A 19,650-nucleotide genomic window follows, 5' to 3' on the forward strand; every position below is an offset into this window, starting at 1 on the left:
ATAGAAGAATACTACATTAATGTAACAGTAGGGTGAAGCTCCACTAAACGCTCATATTTTTGCTTTTCCCATAAAATCAAAGCAAAAGGAGATGGAGCAAAGTTAAAAGGCAAAGCACTGGAACAGGTGCCTCATCCTTCAGTACTGCCAGATGAAGCATCTCAAGTTTACCTCCTCTGCATTTCAAGTTCAGTCATATTGGACAACAATCCACACAGAAAGCTTAACAGCCATAACTCTTTTAATCAAAGAATGCATTTCTGGAAAATGATGGGATTTTTTTTTAATATTTTATTTTTAGTTAATTTTATCTTAACTAATTAGCTTCATTGGTAATATACATGCAAGTCAAGGTCTTCCCCAAGTAGATGGTACATACACACCTTCTGAAAGCTTTTTCATACAAACCAATGCAGCTGAGTATTTTCTTTAAATGAGAAAATTTTCTTCCCCTTTAAGATTAAAATCTAATTCTATACCAGTTGCAGGGTGTGACTGTTATTTACCATAGATGTGTGACATACCAAGGTTTACACGGAATACGTTTTCATTTTTTTCAAATTTTTGTTAGAAATTTGGGGACAAACACAGGTTACAGCAGAGGCTATTTTAAAGATAAGGTAACTCTATTAGTGGAATACGCATCCTTCCAAAAGTGCTGAACAGCAGATTTTCGAGCGTACCCAGCTGCCTTTCTCTGCTCAAGTTGTTTAGGGCCAAAACTGCACAAACTCAGTGAAAACCAGCCTCGTGCATCCCTCCGGGCGCATCCCGAAGGACCGAGCGCATCCAGCCTTCTTCAGGAAGACCCGAGCGAGGGACCCATGTTTTTGGGAGACCCCCAGACAGACCTGGCTGCCTAAGCCGCTGTGTGAGGAAAGGCCCCTGTGCTGGGCAGGAGGGCAAGGCGAAACAACCCTCCTCTGAAGGTAACAACGTGCCAGCGGGCCGGAACCAGTCTCCTTCTGCTCGCCCCCTCCGCAGGGGGAAAACCCCTCTTCCGAGGCCAGCGGGAGCACTGGTGCAGCCAAGGTAGAAATAGGACACTTCTGCGTTAACGCTTGCGTCTGTGACAACCACAATGTACTTATAAGGGTAGTTTCCCGCCGCTGCGTTGCATCGCGTAGAGCCGCGAAGGCGGCAGCGGCGGTACGAAAGCTGAACCTGCCCCCGCCTCAAGGGGCAGCTGGCGCGGGGTCTCCCCCGCTCCCCGGCAGGGGCTGCGCCGCAATCCGCTCTGCCCCGCCCCGCAGTGACGCAGTCAGCCGGCGCCCGGCGGGAGCCCAGGGCCGGTACCGCTCCTCTCTCAGTCATGTTCCCCTCGGCTCCCGCCTCCCCGCGGACTCCCAGCGGGTCGGCCCGCAGGAACCTCGGCAGCGCCGCCCCCAGCCCTCTCTCCCGGCCGGGCGGCAGGAAGAACCTGGCCGTCGTGGCGGCAGCCAGCTCCCCGGTGCTGTTCTCCCCGGTGGCGCGGAGGAGCGGCTCCCTCTCCGCCCGGTGAGTCGAGTCCCGTCCCATCCCGTCCCGTCCCCTCCACCCGGCCGAGCCCCGGGCAGGCGTGAGGGGGCGCGAGCCGCCTTTTCCCGCCGGGCTGTTGCCTCGGAGCGCGCCGGGAGGGGCGGGGCCGGGCCAGGCCGGAGCTCCCCGGGCTCCCGCCCGCTTCGGGCCGCGCCGCTCGGACCCGGAGGGGTTTCCCCTCTCCCTTCCTCTCCCGTTTCTGGAATGAACACCGACCCTTCCGTTGCCGGGGTTCCGTGGCAGACGCTGCACTCGGGGCTTGTGGGGACCGCTGCCCGTAGTGCAGCCGCCTGCCGGCCCCCTGAGGAGAGGGAGCGGCAGCCCCCGTCGCGGGGCCGCGCGGAATGTCCCCCGGGCACCTCTGCGCCTCCACTGGGCTCTCCCCGCCACCCCTTCCGCTGCTTTTCCGCAGCCACCAGAAGCGGCGTTACCTCTTGCTGCCCGCGTGCAGAGGAGATCCGCAGTGTGCGCTTGCCGCCCAGAAATCCAACCGTGTCCTGGGCGGCATCAAAAGAGGTGTGACCAGCAGGTCAAGGGAGGTGATCCTGCCCCTCTACTCCGCTCTTGTGAGACCCCACCTGGAGGACTGCGTCCAGCTCTGGGGGACTCAGTACAGGAGAGACATGGAGCTGTTGGAGTGAGTCCAGAGGAGGGCCATGAAGCTGATCAGAGGGCTGGAGCACCTCTCCTATGAGGACAGGCTGAGAGAGTTGGGGTCATTCAGCCTGGAGAGAAGGCGGCTCTGGGGAGATCTAATTGCAGCCTTCCAGTACCTGAAGGGGCCTACAGGAAAGATGGTGAGGGGCTGTTTATGAGGGAGTATAGTGACAGGACAAGGGGTAATGGGTTTAAGCTGAAGGAGGGTCGATTTAGATTAGATGTTAGAAAGAAATTCTTCCCTGTTAGAGTGGTGAGGCACTGGAACAGGTTGCCCAGAGAGGTTGTGGATGCCCCATCCCTGGAAGTGTTTAAGTCCAGGTTGGATGAGGCTTTGGGCAATGTGGTGTAGTGGAGGGCGTCCCTGCCCGCAGCAGGGGGTTGGAACTAGATGATTGTTAAGGTCCCTTCCAACCCAAACCTTTCTATGATTCTATGACTGCCATCCACAGCCTCTGCTCCCCTGTTCAGGGGGAGGCGTGCTCGTTTGTTACTCGGGGAAAGAGTCTATTAAATCACTGTTACTGTGGATCTGAACAGGCTCACTCTTTGCTGAAGTAGCAGTTGTTGAGAGAGCTAATAGGAAGCTAGGCTAGTGATAAAAAAGTAGCAAAGGAAAAGTAGCATAATTAAAAAAAAAAGCCAAGTATTCAAGTGTTTGTCATCTGAATCTTTTCCAGTGGTCCAGTGGCTCAATAAATCTATTAAGACATACTTCTAAATGAGCCTAATGAGAGGGCTTTGCCTGAAAGGTCTTGCTTTCAACTGTTTGTGTAAAAAGTTCTAACGTAAGACTTCATCTCTCTTTGCAAGCCCTGCGTCATTTTTATGTTCTTAAAGCCATCATAGGTTACAACATTGCTGTTTTATGAATGTGGTTTTACTGTTGGGATGTATTGTAAGATATTCTGTATCTCTGATCATCCTTAAATCTCTTTTCAGCCGTTTTTCTACAATATCCTTTTGAGATGTGTGCACGCTAGGCAATCCTAGTACTGAAGAAGCTGACATGCTGCGTAGAGTTGTCATGGTGTTTTCTGGTTTGCCTTTAGTTCTGTATTTAATGACTCAGGTGTTCTGTTTGCTGTTTGTCCTAAATAATACTGTACTGTCAAGACACTGTCACTCTGGTAGTTTCTTTTGTGACAGTGCTGAAGAGTTTAGACACCAGTACAGCTTTATGGAATGGGACCTTCCCTTCTCCTAGTAGAAACTTTGCTGCAGTGTGTAAATTAGACTTTCTTTTCTCTGTATTATTTTTGCTTATTGCTTATACAGGATATGGTCTCCAGTAAGACTTTTCCTCACATAGCTTGCTTCCTTTAGGAATCTTTGATAAGGGATCTTTTTGAAAGATTATGGGAAATATAAGTACTTAGTATTGTCTGGATTGTATTCACTGACTTTTTTCAGAAAATTCTGATAAAATTGTTAGGCAAGACATGACTTTTTTGTATGAAAAGAGAAAGAAATCTGTGTGTTATTAATCTATATTTACTCATTTTGCTCATTTACTCTACTGTAGGAGTAGTAGAACTTCATTAATCTATAGTTTCTCAGGTGCTCTCAGATTCTTTGTAGGATATTTGACACGATCTCATAGTAACAAATTCTGACTCAAACATTTTATAGGCAAAGAGTTTTGATGTTCTTTTGTACTTTTAGTGTAAGATATAATTTTTAATGTACAATATCACGTGTTTGGTATGTTCTAAATATCTCTTAGTAGCATTTGAATTCAAGGGTTCCTGAGATGTATCCCTGGTATAGGAAGAATATGCAAAGAATCAGAACCTCTGCATTTAAAGAATAAATTATATCATTCAAAGTTAAGGCATTTCCATCTCTCTATTTTTTCCCCTTTTTATTTTTTTCCCCCTCTCCCCTCTTCTCCCTTCCATGTGAGTCAGAACTGAGGGTTGACATGAGCCCCAGATCAACTTCAGGGTTTCAGAATCCCTTCTCTCAGGAGCAGCTATTTGGTGTTGACATAAACAAGAGTGTCCATTTTCATTTCTGAGGAACTCCTACTCAGATCTGTTTAATATGGTATTTTTTGGAACCAGGTGTCAGGATTGTCTTCTAGCTGTGTATCATCTTTTGGTATTTCATGCTGAGAAGGTCTGTGACATCATTTTGCTTGTGAGGAGAAAGAAGAAGAGGGCACTATCTTCTAAAAGCAGAGAAGTTTTACCTGCTTAATGGCATTCAAAAGACAAGACAGACCTATACTATTGCAGAGAGAAGGTGGGGGAAGATGCAAAGCAGCTTTTATAATTTATATTGAGAAACAAATAATGACTGAAACAGATAAGAACTGCAGTCTCCACAGTAAAACAATGGCAGTGGAAGTGCTAGCTGATCTGAGCTGCCAGGGATGTTCAAAGTGTTGCGCGGTGTGTACTGTGTCAGAACTGGGAATGGAAATAGGATCTGCAGTCAGGGAAGAAAGAACCTCTGTTGAGCTTCTCTTGGTATTGTGGATAGCTTTATGCTGTAGATAACCAGAATGCAGAGATTTTGTTACTGGAGGAGAGGCTGGGGGAGGAATGCATATTCAAAATCAGTTCTTTAAAAAATAAAGGGATTTGATGACAGCTAACAACTTGTAAAGAGGCCGCCAAATTACTGCTTTTGATGGTGCTCCCAGAGGGACCATGTTTATTTCACATAAACCCATTTCATCACATCTATTTCTAAACAGATACTAACAAAGTAAATGTCCGTTGAAGCTGCTGGAGAAACAATAGACAGCTAACTATAACTTTTTGTTTTGTTTAAGAGCAACTCCCACCAGAGTTATACAGCATCCCTCAGCAAGTGAGACTATTAACTATGATGTTAAGGCTTTTGGCTCCTCTCTGCCTGTTAAGGTTATGGAAGCCCTGAAAAAGGCTGATGGTAAGAACTGATTTTATCTCTTATTTTCCTCATGAAAATTAACAAGTGAGAGAAGTGTTAACATGTTGTTGATGCTGTTTAAATGCTGACTTTGCAGAGGAAACTGAGATGTTTATAATATCACTCGTGGGTATGGATGCATGTGAATGTCCTTCAGCTCCTGTCTTAACCAATATATCCTATAATCTAAGGTTATGAAGAAAGTCAATAGTAGTTTTTTAGTAACTTTTGTTACTTGTTTCTTTCTTGTCCTTTTCACTTGTTTTGAATACGTTGTTTCCTAGAGTGGATGCTCTAATTTTATTTTTTTATTTATTTTAAATCCACAATTTGTTGTCACTTCTAAAAACCCCAGTGACACCAACCTTTCCCTGAGTTCAAGGAATTAGTCTTCTAAGCAATTTTCCCCTGATTTCTTTTTCTAATAGATATAATAGGAACAAAAATGTGTATCTCTGACAGCTCTGTAAATTGCTCAGGAGTTTTAAAAATGATTTTTATCTGCTGTAAATTGATGGAAGTATCTTCTAGGATTGCCTTTTCACTCTCAAAAATTGAGCGTTTGTCAAATGGATTTTAAAACTACATGGAAATTCTAACATGGAATTTAATTTGAATAGAAAAGATATTTCCTATTTTCATATGCAAATGAAAGTTTACTGATTTTAAGGTTACTCTACAGTGTCTTAAAAGATATTAATGCTTTAAAATTACTGTTTTATGTAGCTGATGACCAGCTGAGCGTTCAAGTGGATGAAAGTGGATGGGCCTGGCTGGTCCATAAAGAGAGGCTGATTATTTGGAAGATTGGTCAGTCTCCAGTTGCTAAGGTATTTGAAAGATCAAGATGGAAAAATGTGTATGGTTTGTGCTAGTTAAACAAGTTATTCAATTGTGTTGTTTAAAGCAGGGGTTTCTTTATAAATTGGAGTTTATGTGTTTCCCCCCAAAAATGACATGGTTGGTACAAAGTCATACTAACAACAGTAACTGAAATTTAAGCTTTTGAGAGATCTTATAATTTTATATTCCTCTCCTAATTTTTAATTGTCAACCTAACACCCAAGTTAATTTTTTGCATTTTAATATGTCTCTTATGTTAGATAGTCTTGATTAAGTTTATTTTACTAGTTAGAAACTAGTTGATGTGTTACAGATTGGTTTAGATAATTCTGTGACTGATTTTCAACTTGTCAAAAAAAAAGACTGCTTAGGTTCAGCTGTGCTGCAGGTATTTTTTCATGCAGGTTTCTTATGTCAAGAAGTGGATTTTTTTTCCTCTGGGCGGTGTTTCTCTCAGCAGCATTTCAATGTATAGAAAGTATGGTCAGAAGAACTCTGTAGTTACAAAATCGGTGTCTTTCTGCATTCTGGTACTTGCAAAGATTTTTCAATGGATGAAAATTTTTCTGATTGATTTAACTTTTCAGGAGGGGAGGAGTGTTTCCTCCTTCTATTTTGTTAGTACCTAGTGAGCTTTCTCAAGCACTTTCAGTTTAATTTTGGTTTGCTGCCTTGTTAGTATATTATATTAAGGAATATCCAAGTGATAGCACTTCTGAAAGAATTAGCTCAAAATTGTAGTGTTGTGAGAATGCTCGGGGAGGGGTGACCAAAACAAAAGAAAACCAGTTATATTTGAAAATACACAAGTAGATGGGTTTTGGCTGTTTTCTGGTTGTGACAACCTTGCTGAAAATCTCTTGTGACATTCTTTTGGTTCCCTTATACAGTGTCTGGGCTAGTTGAAGATTAAATTTTAGCAGGGTCAAAAAGTCTGAAGACTTTCTGGCAGAGGAATAAGTTCTCATATTTATAATGGCATCTCTTTCTTATTTAGTTATCTCTGTGCAAGGAACTGCAGCTGCCACCCAGTGACTTCCAGTGGAGTTCTAGTTTAGCGGCTATATCTTGTCTCAGTTCCTCAGGTGAAGCACCTTCTCTGCAGGTGATCAGCTTTTAAATTTTAGTGTTTAAAAATGCTTTTAGAGTAACTTTGAATGTATTCTATTTTATCAAGTATTTGAAAACTGCATTTGATGTTGCAACATCTATTTAAAAGTTTAGGATTGTTAGTTTGCAATAAATGGTTTGAAATAAACAAACTTCTGCTAGACTATTCAAATTACACCATTTGCATGTTATAGGATCAGATTAAATTATAGTTTACCTAAAGATTACTCTGCATGCTTTCATAACAAACAAAAAATATAGTCAACTAAGAGGTATTGTGTTAACAAACACTAGGGCAATCAAATTGTCAGTCAAAGCAAGTGCAATTTAAATGCTTGCCAGCTGAAAAAGTTGTTCACCAGTGGTTTAATCTGAGTATACGTGGATGAGAAGCAAACACCAGCACCCTCCCTTGGCTTGTCTTTATAAGGAAGCTGGCCCTGGGAGGACAGCTGATTTAATCTGTCTTGACTGATTACTTTCCTAAGTGCCCTTTCATAACATACTGTGCTGGAAGGTGAGGTTTGAAGATCAGTTGAGTTTTCTGAAAGTATGTTAATGTGTCTGTTGCTATCACTCATGAAGAAAAGAAGCTCTCAATTTCAGCTTGAATGTAGTTAATATATGTGGTGCTCTAATAAAACTGGATAAGCAGTTGTATTTGGAAGTAAGAAGCAGCACAGAATATGTAATAGAATCTTTTCTTTTGACTTATTATGCTGTTACACTTCCAGATGATGAAAAGCAATCTTGATATCTTGTGATTAGCTTATAAAACTCTAAATACTCTATGACTTAGTCATACCCAAAGAAGTTTAAGATTAATTAATATACCTAAACCAAGATTTTTTTTAATTTTTATTTCATCTTCATCTTGTGAGCTGTGCATGGATGCTATGATTTTATAGGCTGAAGCAGGAATATTGATGGTAGAAAATATTTCACTAAAATGAAAATTATTAAATAATGGGCAGGAATCACAAAGGACAGTGCATTCTTTGGTGATTTTTTTTTAATTACGATGTTCATTAGCCAACTGCTCTCCTTTTGAAGATATGTGTCTAGTAAAAAATCAGTTAGAAAACTCCAAGGAGCTCAATAACAGTTCTCACAGTTCTTCTATTATTCTGTGATTTATTTTATTTTGTTTTTTTTCAACAACCAGTAGATTAGGTACAATGCTTTCTGTCTAAATCTCTACTTGAACACAGTCTCTTGCTTCATGCTTTGAGTTTGGTATCTGCTTTCCTGAGTCAGAAGCCCTAATGTAGGCACACTGTGGGCTTATGTCTTTATGAAGAGAAGAGTCACCGTGTGATTTGATATTTCTCTTAATGACACTAGAACAGTTTCTTTGTTAAATTATAGTCTGCATTTTACGTCTTCCATAGTAGCGTATAACTCTTGGCATCTGGAATTCTCCACAGACTTACTTGTCTTGCAGCTGTAACTTTAGTTTGTATTTCAGTAGCAGAACCTGAATTATCAGGAACAAGAACCAGTAGAAAATATTATTTTTAGCAAAATAAGCGAGTATAACATTCCCTGCACATATTAAGTTACACTACAGAATCATTTTGCAATTCAGTTCTAGGTTTGTCAGTGTGTGTCCATATGTATTTACAACTTTTTTGTGTGTTTGTCACTCACAATCTTGATATGTAAAATAACATGTTTCAGTTAAAGCTGCAGTCTGATTATTATTATTATCTTGTGTGTTCTGTTAATTATTTTCTCGCTTCAAGTCTTTGGCAATAATGGTTGCTACCAGTGAAGGTTCTGTGCGCTACTGGCCCAATCTTGCACATGAAGGTTCCTATACAGAGACTTTTACAGATTTTGGAGGCTCTCTGTGCAGTTTCCTAACAGCAGTAAAGGTACGGTACAGTATGATTTATATTAAAATACTGCTTTAATTCCTAAGTTAAAAATGAAAAAGCATGCTTCACATTATCAGTCCTAAATTTCCAATAAATGTTGCAAAGCAAGCTATCAAACATTTTGAGGAGTAATTTCAGAGATTGTTGATGAGTGTGATGATCTTAAGTACCAGAGATAACCAGTAGTTATAAATAATAATGTTAAAGTTGAGGAAGCATGCAGGATTCAACCACAAGGTTAAGAGGACTGGTTTGCTACCTCAGCCTGTGAGGACCGTCAGTATCACTACTGTGATTACTTCCAGTGGTAGAAACCCTGCTATCACAAAGACAGAGAACTACTTCATTTGAATCCGCAGACCAAACACTCAATGTCTTGTGATATAGCTCACTAGTGACTGAATTTGAGAGATTTCTGTAGGAAAGTAATGAACAAGTATATTATGAATTGTTCTTAGAAATTCTGTTTTCTGCTGTTGATGTGCCTAAATGGGGAATACTCTCAAAATGGAATATATCCAAAAATTCAGTGTGTGTTACTATATGCATTATGTTCAAAATCAGTTATCATCAATTAAATTACATTTTATCTCATGACCTTTTCAACATCTACTGTTCATATCCTGTAATATAAATATTATTTTGGAGCATCAACATGTCATACACATTTGTAAGCCTAGTCAGAAGACAGTGATCTTAATGAGAATTTTTTAAGAGTTTCAAGATGTTAGGGAATACTAAGATGTATCTACCCTATTGGAGCTGAATTGTGCCCATGTTTCACTTATCAAGATGAGGAAAGCAAGGTCTTATCACATCTGTAGCTGAAACATTGATGTCAATGTGAAATCAGAGCTAGAGGACCTTTTTGGGTTTTTTAGAGCAGAACCCTTTTATTGATTAATCAATGTTCTAAAGCTGCGTTATTATTCATATGACAACTGTACTTAATTAGTCATCCTGTCACTGGACGGATTTAACCTTTAGCAAAAGTTTTGTATAGTATGATGATGAAAATGGTGCCAGTTTGTTTGGGGTTTTATTTTTATTTTTCATGTTGTTATGTGAACGTTTCCTGTACAGGTAAACAGTTATTCAGCAACCTCCAGGCCCTCAGCATTCATTTTTTTTAAAATTGTTGTACATTTACCAGGCTTTGTTCGTCCCCTGTAACATACAAACTTTGATCAGTTTTAAATTGAAGGCACTTTTTTTTTTTTCTTGTAATGCATTGGCACTAGGGGGCATGAAGGCTATGTCTGTGTCAGCAAGCAGTGAAAGGCAATAGTTGAGAATCTATAAAGTAAAAAGGTTAGTGCTGAGGCAATGCCACTATCTACAGTGGTCGTTTGAAGGAAAGGGTTGTTATTTTAAACTAGTTCCAGCCTAGCTGCATGAAATGAGTGTCTACTTGTGGTCAGAGCCCACCTTCCAGTTTCGTTTCATTCCAAGGGTGTGCAGCTGGTACCCTCAGACTGCTGTGTGATGTGATCCAGCAGGTAGTATGTGGGTCCCCACAGAAGGTCGCTTCAGAAACAGGCTCTTGATAGTAATTAAAGATGCACCCATGAGGGCAAGCAAGGGATACGCTAGCAGAAGTCTCTGCCTCCTAAATGAGGTATATAAGCACCTACGATGGAGTGCATGTTTTGCATAATGCATTAGACTTTTCACATTTTCTTAGTGCAAAGGTAACCCTATTTTTTCACCATTGGGATTGCATGAGATTTTAGTTCTGCTAAACTGAACTGGAGTTTCATGGATTAAAAATGTCATGCAATGATAAGAAAATGAGTCTCTGCTAGTGCTAAGTACCAGTCTGATGTTTCACTTATTGCTAATGTTTATTATTTCTTTTTAAAAAATCAAACAAAAAACCCAAACAAAAAAACCCAACAGAAAACAGTGTATTTCTTTGTATCTACATATTGTTTTCTTTCCTGGTCTGACACTAGCGTTGTGGTATCTTCTCTCAGTTATACATTCACTAATGAACTTTCTTTTTTTAATTACCTATCCCAGTCATTTTTGACGTAACCAGATGGAAGATTTGTGATGCAGTTCATTTAAATTAGTGTCTATAGAATAGGATGCTATTTAAAAAAAAAGTTATAGTGTGCTTAATAACACTTCAAGTTTTAAATGCACACATGGAAGTTGAATGTTATTTAATTCATAATTCGACCTGTGAATGTTACATGTAGTAGTGCCTGTAGCGATTGAATACATGTATTTTCATATTTTTCAAAAATATGGTTTAAAATTAAAGAAGTATGCTGAGAGCTGTATGCTGCACTGATTCAAGCATAGAGGATAACGTGTAAAATTTGTTTAAACAGTCTTTTTATGTGATAAATTCTTTCCTTTTTTATTTTCTTTGTTAGCTCTCAAGTGCTCTGGATGCCTTGTGTCTTGTTCTTGTTTGGTGTTTACCTTTATGAGCTGACATAAAGAATTGTAGAATCATTTAATTTTTTTTTTAATCTGGCAATAGAATTATTTCAGGAATGTAATTTTAATTTTTTAATATAGTTGTTTTTTCTTTTTTGTTAGGGAGGAAGCTTTATTTTATCATCTTCCAGAGGCCAGCTAGTTCGATTGATACCAGATAGTTCTGGCAAGATTCACCAGCATGCCCTGCCACAGGGTCAGGGCATGTTTTCTGGAATTGGTAGAAAGGTTTCTTCTCTTCTGGGTATATTGTCTCCTGGACACGATGCTGTGGTAAGCTTGAAAAATATTCATATTGTAATCTAATTTCTCTCTGTAATTTCTAGCTTTAGTGTTTAAGAAAGGAAAAAAAAGAAAAGACTGTGTAAGGACGTATAATGACCAAAAAAAGAGCCAAGGCTCAACTCATTTGTGTTACTTATATTTCTTTGAAATTTGGAAGAAAGACAGAAACCAAATACATCTGTATGCTGAATAGAAGGAGACTTTAAAGTAGTAATACTTCCTGGGAATACACAATGATTGCAAAGATGTCTTGCCTTTTTCTAGTAATAGCCTCATTACTGCTTGAAGAAACTGACAGTAACCTGTAATTTTACTTCTCTGATTTAGGGTTGCCAAGGATTGGTGATTGGGTTGAGCTTTGTCAATGAATTTCACAGAAGTTGGAAGAAAGTATGAGAGGCATACTTACTATAGATGTTCTTATATCTATGAAATAAGACTTCTGTTGCAAATTACCATGATGCTCTCAATCTCATAACTTGTGTAGGTTGCTCAAGGAAGTGATTTTTTTGTGGACTGAGAGTGGTGTAGATTGTTGTATCCAAATGTTAAGGTTGTACTTTAACATTTTTGGATATTTTTTTTTTTCCTAAATGCAGATTTCTAGTGTTCTTTGGGATAGAGAGAGATCAAGCTTTTATATGCTGACAAGTTCAAATCTAAACAAATGGGAGATTGATGATTCATCAGAACGCTATATTCTCAGCTGGGATATCAACAGGATCCTGAAAGAACATATTACAGATGCAATCTGGGTAAGAGCCTGCTCACCTGGAAAGGGTTAGTGTGTTTGTTTGTTTAATAGCCTATTTACATATAGTTATAAGTCAGATGTATTGTTTTTTAGGGTTCTGAAAGTAACTATGAAGATATTAAAGGAGAAGTAAATATACAATACATGGATTTGCAACAGAATCGGTAAGGAAGTACACTTGCATCTGGTAAGACTTACATTAATGAAATAAATGTGTTCTGTTTTCTTGCAAAGACTTTATGTAAGTAACTGCAATTTAATTTTACTTGAGTGCGACTGTTGATAAAATAAGCATACTGTATTAGATAACTATGTTGTCCTATACTTCATGCTATTGTTATCTCTTGGGCATTACAAATTCGTTAACTGAGAATAATTCCTTTCACTTCTTTTAGTGTCACTTTATCGGGTTTGGGTATTTGTTTTGTCTTGGTATTACAAAGACAGCAAGTAAGCAATTGTAACTTGGTCCAGTAAATGCAGAGAATTCAGTATCTCTGGTGTTTAATTTAATTACGTAAAATCACAACTGCCTTGGTTCAGTTTTGTACTGCAGTATGAATACTGTTAATAAAACAGCTTGAACAAATAGCATAGTCTTTCTAGAAAAATAATACAATATTGGAAAATTTTTATCTGTGATTATACTTAAATATCTTTATTGTGAGTGGTAGAGTTTGAGTTTGAGGAAGTAAAATATGTGATAATCATCTCTCTACGGTGTGATATCTGTTGTTGAATAGTGATGGATTGGTGATACTTGCTGCAGCATGGCATCCTGGAGATCGTCCCTGTCTTGTCTACTACACTCTGATAACAGTAGAAGATAAAGGCTACCAGATGTCTGACGATGTTGTTGTGGAGGTCACACAGTATAATCCATCTTTTCAGGTATGCAAATGAAAGCTCTCAAACTAGGTTAAGAAAGCACAATGTTTCAGAATATTCCTGTACATAAATCAGCTATCAGATTTTTGTCTAAAGTAAAATCAAGTTCTCTGTCTTAAGGTTGGTCTCAGAAGTATGTATTCCTAGTATTCTGAGGAAAACGTGTACTAGCATCTTTTTGTGTTTAATAGTAACTGTATGTAAAGTTTGTGCTTTGCATTTTAAAATATAAGATAAAAAAGCCTCAAAAATAAAAGTCTAAACATCTGGTTGTTACTGATTTATTTTAATTTTTGTCCTGTCTGTGAATGTTTCTACAGAGTAATTTATTGTATACTCATGCAGTCCATTTGGAATAGATCTCAGACTCTGAGACTCTTGTAGCAGAGCAAGGAATTATGAGACCTGTATTTTGGTCCTTCCTAGACAGCTGGCTTGCTGGGGGGGGGGCGGGGAAGGACATGTTGGTTGTCCTTCGTGTACTTCGTTTGTGCTGTCACTTCTGGAAGCATAAACTTGGTCATTAACTTTCTTCGGTAAACTACTTCCACTCTTCCCCTCCACCCTGCCCAAGCCTGTAATGGCATCTTAAAATTTAATCTTAAGATGGAAGGAGAGTGTGAAAACTGTAGAATAATTGATCTGTTTACTTATCTCTCCAAGTGAAATTAGCAAGAATTTAATACATATGGAAGGAAAAAACCCTAGGATCTTCAGGTTTAGGGCAAATTAAAAGTAATTTTGTTTTGTTTTTTAGGTTAGAAGTTATATGTGTATCTACTTGTCAAAAATTAAAACAAATTCAGGCAACTCAGATCAGCCTTTAAAATGTTAGATGTTTGTTTAAGGTTTTGATTATATATGTGATATTGTTCATATGTAATGCTTTCAGTCAGAAGAGGAAGTGTTGTGCTGTCTGGTAGTCCCAGACTACTTTAGCCATGCTGCTTACCTCTATAAGGAAGACGAAGTGTTTGCTTGTTCTACTGGAACTGGAAAAATTTCTTTACCACAAGAGAAAATCATATTTGGCATACAAGGTAACATGCAGGGCAAAAAAACCCATCGCATTTTGTTGATGCTTTCTAATTGAATATTTTTACAGTATTTAGATTTCTTGGAAAGCGTATCATATTTAAGCTCCTTTTTCTTTTTATTAAATCTCTCCTGAGTGTATGGAGAAAGTGCTGACATGACATCCAGTATTGTTATTGCTTACTCTACAGTGTTTCAGGTGAAAATTAAGTAGATCTCCACTCTTGGTATATGCAAGAGTGGGGGGGTTTGTTTGGTGGGGGGTGTTCCCCTTTTTTTTTTCCTTTTCTTCCAACATGCACTGTGGATTTTATTTGTAGGTTTTTTCTTGAAGCTAACTTTGTGTTGAGGCTTAGCCTAAAATTCATACTAGCTGCCTGTGTCAGATATCTCTAAGTATGTCACCTTTGACCTTCAGAGGTGTTTTCAAGTAGGACATGCACATTGGTCATTTGGTAGAATTTGAACCACCTGAATCTTCATTATTTTTTCTTTTTTTATCTTTTTTTTTAAACTTGCAGTATCTGCATCTTGAGTAGCAAATAGTATGCACAATTTCTGTAAGTCAGGTGCAGTTGTCAATTACTGTTGGTTGGTTCATGACAAAACTCAATAATTGTCTATGAAACTGTTACATTTTGTTCTTAAAGTGGCATTTATATGTTGGGTTTTTTCTTTTTCATGTTCTTTTTTTTTTTCTCCTCTTCCTTCATCTTAGGAGATAGCATTTTAGGAGCAGGTTCCTGTACTAGCCTTCCCATCTTTTTTACCAAAAAAAGTGGACTTATCACCATCTTGTCCAGGGAAAACATTTCTTTGCTTCCTGAAGACCTTGAAGATTCCCTGTCCTCTTCTGTTGCTGGACCAAGAAGTGAGGTAATGTTTGTTTGTCCTCTTCTGTTGCTGGACCAAGAAGTGAGGTAATGTTTGTTTGCTTGGCTGGTTGAAAACTCAGGGTAGAAATAAAATGTTTTTCTGGCAGTTTTGAGTTTTCTCTGTGGAACTCCTAGCTTGTTTGAGGTGGTTGGTTTTTTTAATAGAGACTCAAACACTTGTAGTTAAGGCAGTTTTCAAAACCCAGGAAATTTTACAACATCTGTCAGTTTGGGTAACTTTTTTGTTTTCCTTTGCTTAGAGATGAAGATTTCTCTGAAATTTATATTTTCACGTAGATGTATTCCTATATGTCACTAGACCTGATATAACACTACTACAGAGACTCAGACTTTGTTCTCACTTTTTGATCAGGATGGTTTCTTCAGTCTTTTGTGCATATAAGAGACACTTTTTCTTATCACATTGTGAAAAGCTTGGAGGCTAAGCTAAGAAGGGCTATATAGTGGCTGAGTATTGTTTCTGTTATATATTTAATATATTCTTATAAAAATATGTTAAAGTATTTTTATTACTATTTTGTGCAATGTGTGTTTATTAAGCTCTTATTTATATCAAATGTGTTTTGTTTAAAATCTACGTGCCCTAGAGATGTCCCTGGAGTGGGAGGGAAAAATAGAAAAGGTGTTACAATATGAATCAGAGAATATTTCTATGGGGTAATAGTGAATTTCATACCTTATTCCAATTAATTCACCTTTTAAATCAGTTATTAACTAGTATTTCAGTAGCAGACCTTTGTGGTGATTGCTCAGATGGAACTACATTTTTCTTATTGAAATAATCTCTAGTTAGGTTTGTCTGCACTTATATTGTTTTTGTGGGTGATAGTACTCATTAATACCTTTTAAAATTCTGTCAAAATTGTTGGGTTTGAATGCTAAAATATTTTAAATTACCATTAAAAGTTTGGTTGGTGAAATAAGTTGGCATAAATTCCTTTGAAGTTTGTGTGAATTTTATTAAAATGCTTGAGGTCAAACCACTGTGTGACTTTGTAATATGTATTATGGGTTTATGTTTGGCTTAATAAAGACAGCTGCTTCTAGGTAGCATTTTTATTTTAAATCTCTGTTGTTGCTACTTAGAAACATTGTTTTCATTTCATAATGAAGATTGGTATTTGTCTTTCAGCTGAAGTTTTTACTTTGCATTTTCAGAGTCCTGCATTTGATGCAACCAGTAGACTAGAAATTATAGCTCAAGAAGATAAGACTAAGTTACTGAAAGCTGCTTTTCTACAGTATTGCAGGTAGAAATTGCACTTGATTTTTGAGGCTTTGTTTGTTTGCTATTCTTGAAGGCACTCTGACATTTGAGTAAGATTGTCTTGTTAAAGATACTCTTGTGCTGTTTTCATTAAGGTTATTTTAATGACACATGCACATCCTTCTCAGGAAGGTGTTAGCTACTGAAGGGATACCTGCTAGAAAGGAGCAGAATTCTATAATCTCCATGACTTTTTCTTACTTTGCATAAATTGTGTGATGTTACATTACTGCCAGTGAACCAGCTTTAAACTTTGTTATTTTGATGTCTTTATTCTTTTAGTAAGCAGTGTTTTGCTGTTAAAAAAATTCTTTCCTTTTCTAACACATTTTTATTTGCATAGCTGTTTTCAGTAATGCTTTCAAATATGTTTAATGACTATTTATGTGGCCATGAAGAATAACTAGCATGGCAGATTCTCTGGCAAGATGTTGGGGTTTTTTTTGAATTGATAGATATAGGAGGAGCGGGAGTGGAAGGAAATACACTCTTTGTCAAACTAGCCTGATTAAAGCAACGTGACTGTTGGGAAGTATGCAATGCCTCTGAAAGGTTTGATGTTGAGATAAGCAATTTAAACAAAGGAAGAAGAGGAAAGATGAAGATAAAGACAGCTGTAGAGTTAGATTAATTACATTTAGAGGCAATTTGTTTTCAATACATATTTATTTAAAAAAAACATTAACCCACAAACCCTCTTAGGAGTAATCTCCTTAAAGAGTCTTAAAATTTGGGAAGAACAGATTTAAGATAACGGGAAGTATGAGTGCTTTTGACAGAGAGATGGATGTGAGGTAGAAGATTATAAAGGGGATTAGGCACATATAATAAAGGATATCAAGACAAGATCTGTAAACGTGCACGAAATTTAGAAAGAAAATCTATATGTACTCACAAGTGGATGTGCCAGTAAACAGACCTGCTGCTGCAGATGGCTGCAGGCCTAAGGTGATTGGAGTATCTAAGGTCTGAGAGCACAGACAACAAACATGAAAGTTGATGTCACTGAGGATGTGAACAAGGGTCAGAAGAAACCAGGAGGTAGTAAGGAAAACAGTGTTGAAACAGTATGAAAGTTTAATGTTACTTTGATTAAAATTTAGGTTATATTTATGAAACCAGAAGAAACTAATAATTTGATGTGTATAGTATTGATTCAGATTTTTTCCAGGAAAATAGTATGATAAAATGAATGGAGAAATCTTCCACAGAACAGGTGTAGCAATGACCTGTCCAGATGGCCAAGAAGTTGTGCAGAGCAAATAATGGAAGGTTGTTTCATAGTAGATTCAGTATATTGCAGTTTTTAAAAGTATAGATTGCTTTAGTAAACCTTTGTGCGATTTCTGGATGCACTGCTGTTTTTTATTTCAAGATATCTTGGTCATATAAACATTCAAACTAAAAGTCTCATGAAAAATACAAATATTTCCAATTCAAATAATATATTAGAATCATGGTATCGCTTCTCTGTCAGAATACTATACTTTTTAGTCACAAAATCAAATCAGTGCTTTTTGTGAATATTGCATACTTCTTACATAGCTTCAGTACAACGTCATATTTTGGAGGTTTAAGCATTTGGATGCTTCTAACTCTTTTACTTATTGACCTGAATAGAATAGGATTGTCTGAAACTATAGCAAATAAGAATAATGCATTCTATTTGCTGAAGCATTTTCCTGAGAACTTTTACTCTATTGCCATTTGTGGGAGTGATTACATATACTCTTGACAGGATTTTAAAGCAAGCAATAGAAATCTGGTGACTTAGCTACCAGAGACATCTAGACTTAGCTCTGTATGATGAATCTTTTCTCTTAAATAATAATAATAGGGATAATAAAATAAAAAGTGACTTGAAACATTTCCTCGCTTGTGCTTTTTTGTTTTATAGATTGTGCAGCCTACTTGCTTTAAAAGAATCGGAATACCTTTTATCCATAGAATCAGAATACCTTTTATTCATAATTAGTTTAAAGATAGCCCAAACAATGCTTGATGTTTATAATGTAAAGTACTTTACAAAAAGCATATCAGAAAATGCTACTAATTGAGTGGGTCTTGTACCTATAATCCTGTCTATTGTTTTTATTTCACATACTTTGTATTTCTTTTATTTCAGGAAAGATATAGTCAATGCACAAAGCATGGTAGTTGAGCTCTTTCCAAGTAACGCAGATCTGGATTCTGATGCTGAACTGGATAGGGCAGTGACACAGATCAGTGTGGACTTAATGGATGATTACCCTGCCTCTGATCCAAGATGGGCTGAATCTGTACCTGAAGGTAAGCATAATGGTGTGGGGAGGTTTGTGGGGGTTTTGGCATTAGTTGGTGTGGTGTTGGGTTTTTTTGGTGGAAAACCTGTCCATACTATGGACAGTTTTAAAGTTTTAAAGTGCAGGATAATTACTAAAGCCAAAGGAGGCCAGTCCTTTCAGTTTTCTAGATGAAATTGTCATTTAACCTTTGCAAAAAAGGCATAGGTGTTCCTTGCCCTCGTCCACCACTAGATATATTTCCAGAAAGGTTAAAAGACACATCCTACGGGACTGCCAGATAAACTTGCAGTCTACTGTGGTTAGTTCTTGACTTCACATAGTAAACACAAACAGCAAAGAAAGCATTTCTGAGAAGGGTACTTTATGCAAGGAGCAGGTGGTGTTACTTTAGTGAATGATTTCTTGGATAGAACTAAATTATTTTCCACAAACAGATATGTTGATGGAGTTGATTTGCTCATGCTTAGCCTTTTGTCAGCATGGCTGCACAGCTTCTGGCAGGCTTTAAAAGAGGACTAGAGAAATTAATTTTGGAGTATTTGTTGTACATAAAGGATTAAAGCAGACATGTTTTCAGCAAGAAACTTCTTTGTTCGTGTTTCCCTCTTACGAACAGTGTTAATTTGAAACTGTCCCCAGCTGTTCCCAGGACCTCTGGGCAGCAGCTGCCAGTTACTGAGTAGAGACTGACTTTGAAAGTTCATGTAGTAAATAGTTACAGATGGATGATGCTTCCTGCTGTTGTTTCTGCATGGCAGCCAGATAGAAATTGTCAGGCATCAGATCCTTACTATTTTCTGAATCAACTTGATTTTTAGTTCAGCAGCTTATCTGCATTTACTCCTGAAATAAAAGTGAAAATTGATAGTTTCTTGGAAAT

General features: G+C 38.0%; 1 protein-coding gene across 1 annotated transcript in view; it reads left to right on the top strand.

The window, feature by feature from the left end:
* Positions 1-1,255: 1,255 nt before the first annotated feature.
* The window catches only part of NUP133 (nucleoporin 133), a 36,586-nt gene continuing 18,191 nt past the window's right edge, over positions 1,256-19,650 (top strand). Inside the window, exons 1-13 of the mRNA XM_075748674.1 lie at positions 1,256-1,497; positions 4,958-5,076; positions 5,803-5,906; positions 6,917-7,024; positions 8,775-8,906; positions 11,463-11,633; positions 12,245-12,400; positions 12,493-12,563; positions 13,143-13,290; positions 14,180-14,327; positions 15,041-15,198; positions 16,377-16,468; positions 18,611-18,774. Coding sequence (XP_075604789.1) covers positions 1,313-1,497; positions 4,958-5,076; positions 5,803-5,906; positions 6,917-7,024; positions 8,775-8,906; positions 11,463-11,633; positions 12,245-12,400; positions 12,493-12,563; positions 13,143-13,290; positions 14,180-14,327; positions 15,041-15,198; positions 16,377-16,468; positions 18,611-18,774 — 1,756 coding nt within the window. The 5' untranslated portion in view covers positions 1,256-1,312. The remainder of the gene's footprint in view (positions 1,498-4,957; positions 5,077-5,802; positions 5,907-6,916; positions 7,025-8,774; positions 8,907-11,462; positions 11,634-12,244; positions 12,401-12,492; positions 12,564-13,142; positions 13,291-14,179; positions 14,328-15,040; positions 15,199-16,376; positions 16,469-18,610; positions 18,775-19,650) is intronic.

The sequence above is a fragment of the Balearica regulorum genome, chromosome 3 (assembly GCF_011004875.1).
Source record: "Balearica regulorum gibbericeps isolate bBalReg1 chromosome 3, bBalReg1.pri, whole genome shotgun sequence".
Lineage (NCBI taxonomy): Eukaryota > Metazoa > Chordata > Aves > Gruiformes > Gruidae > Balearica > Balearica regulorum.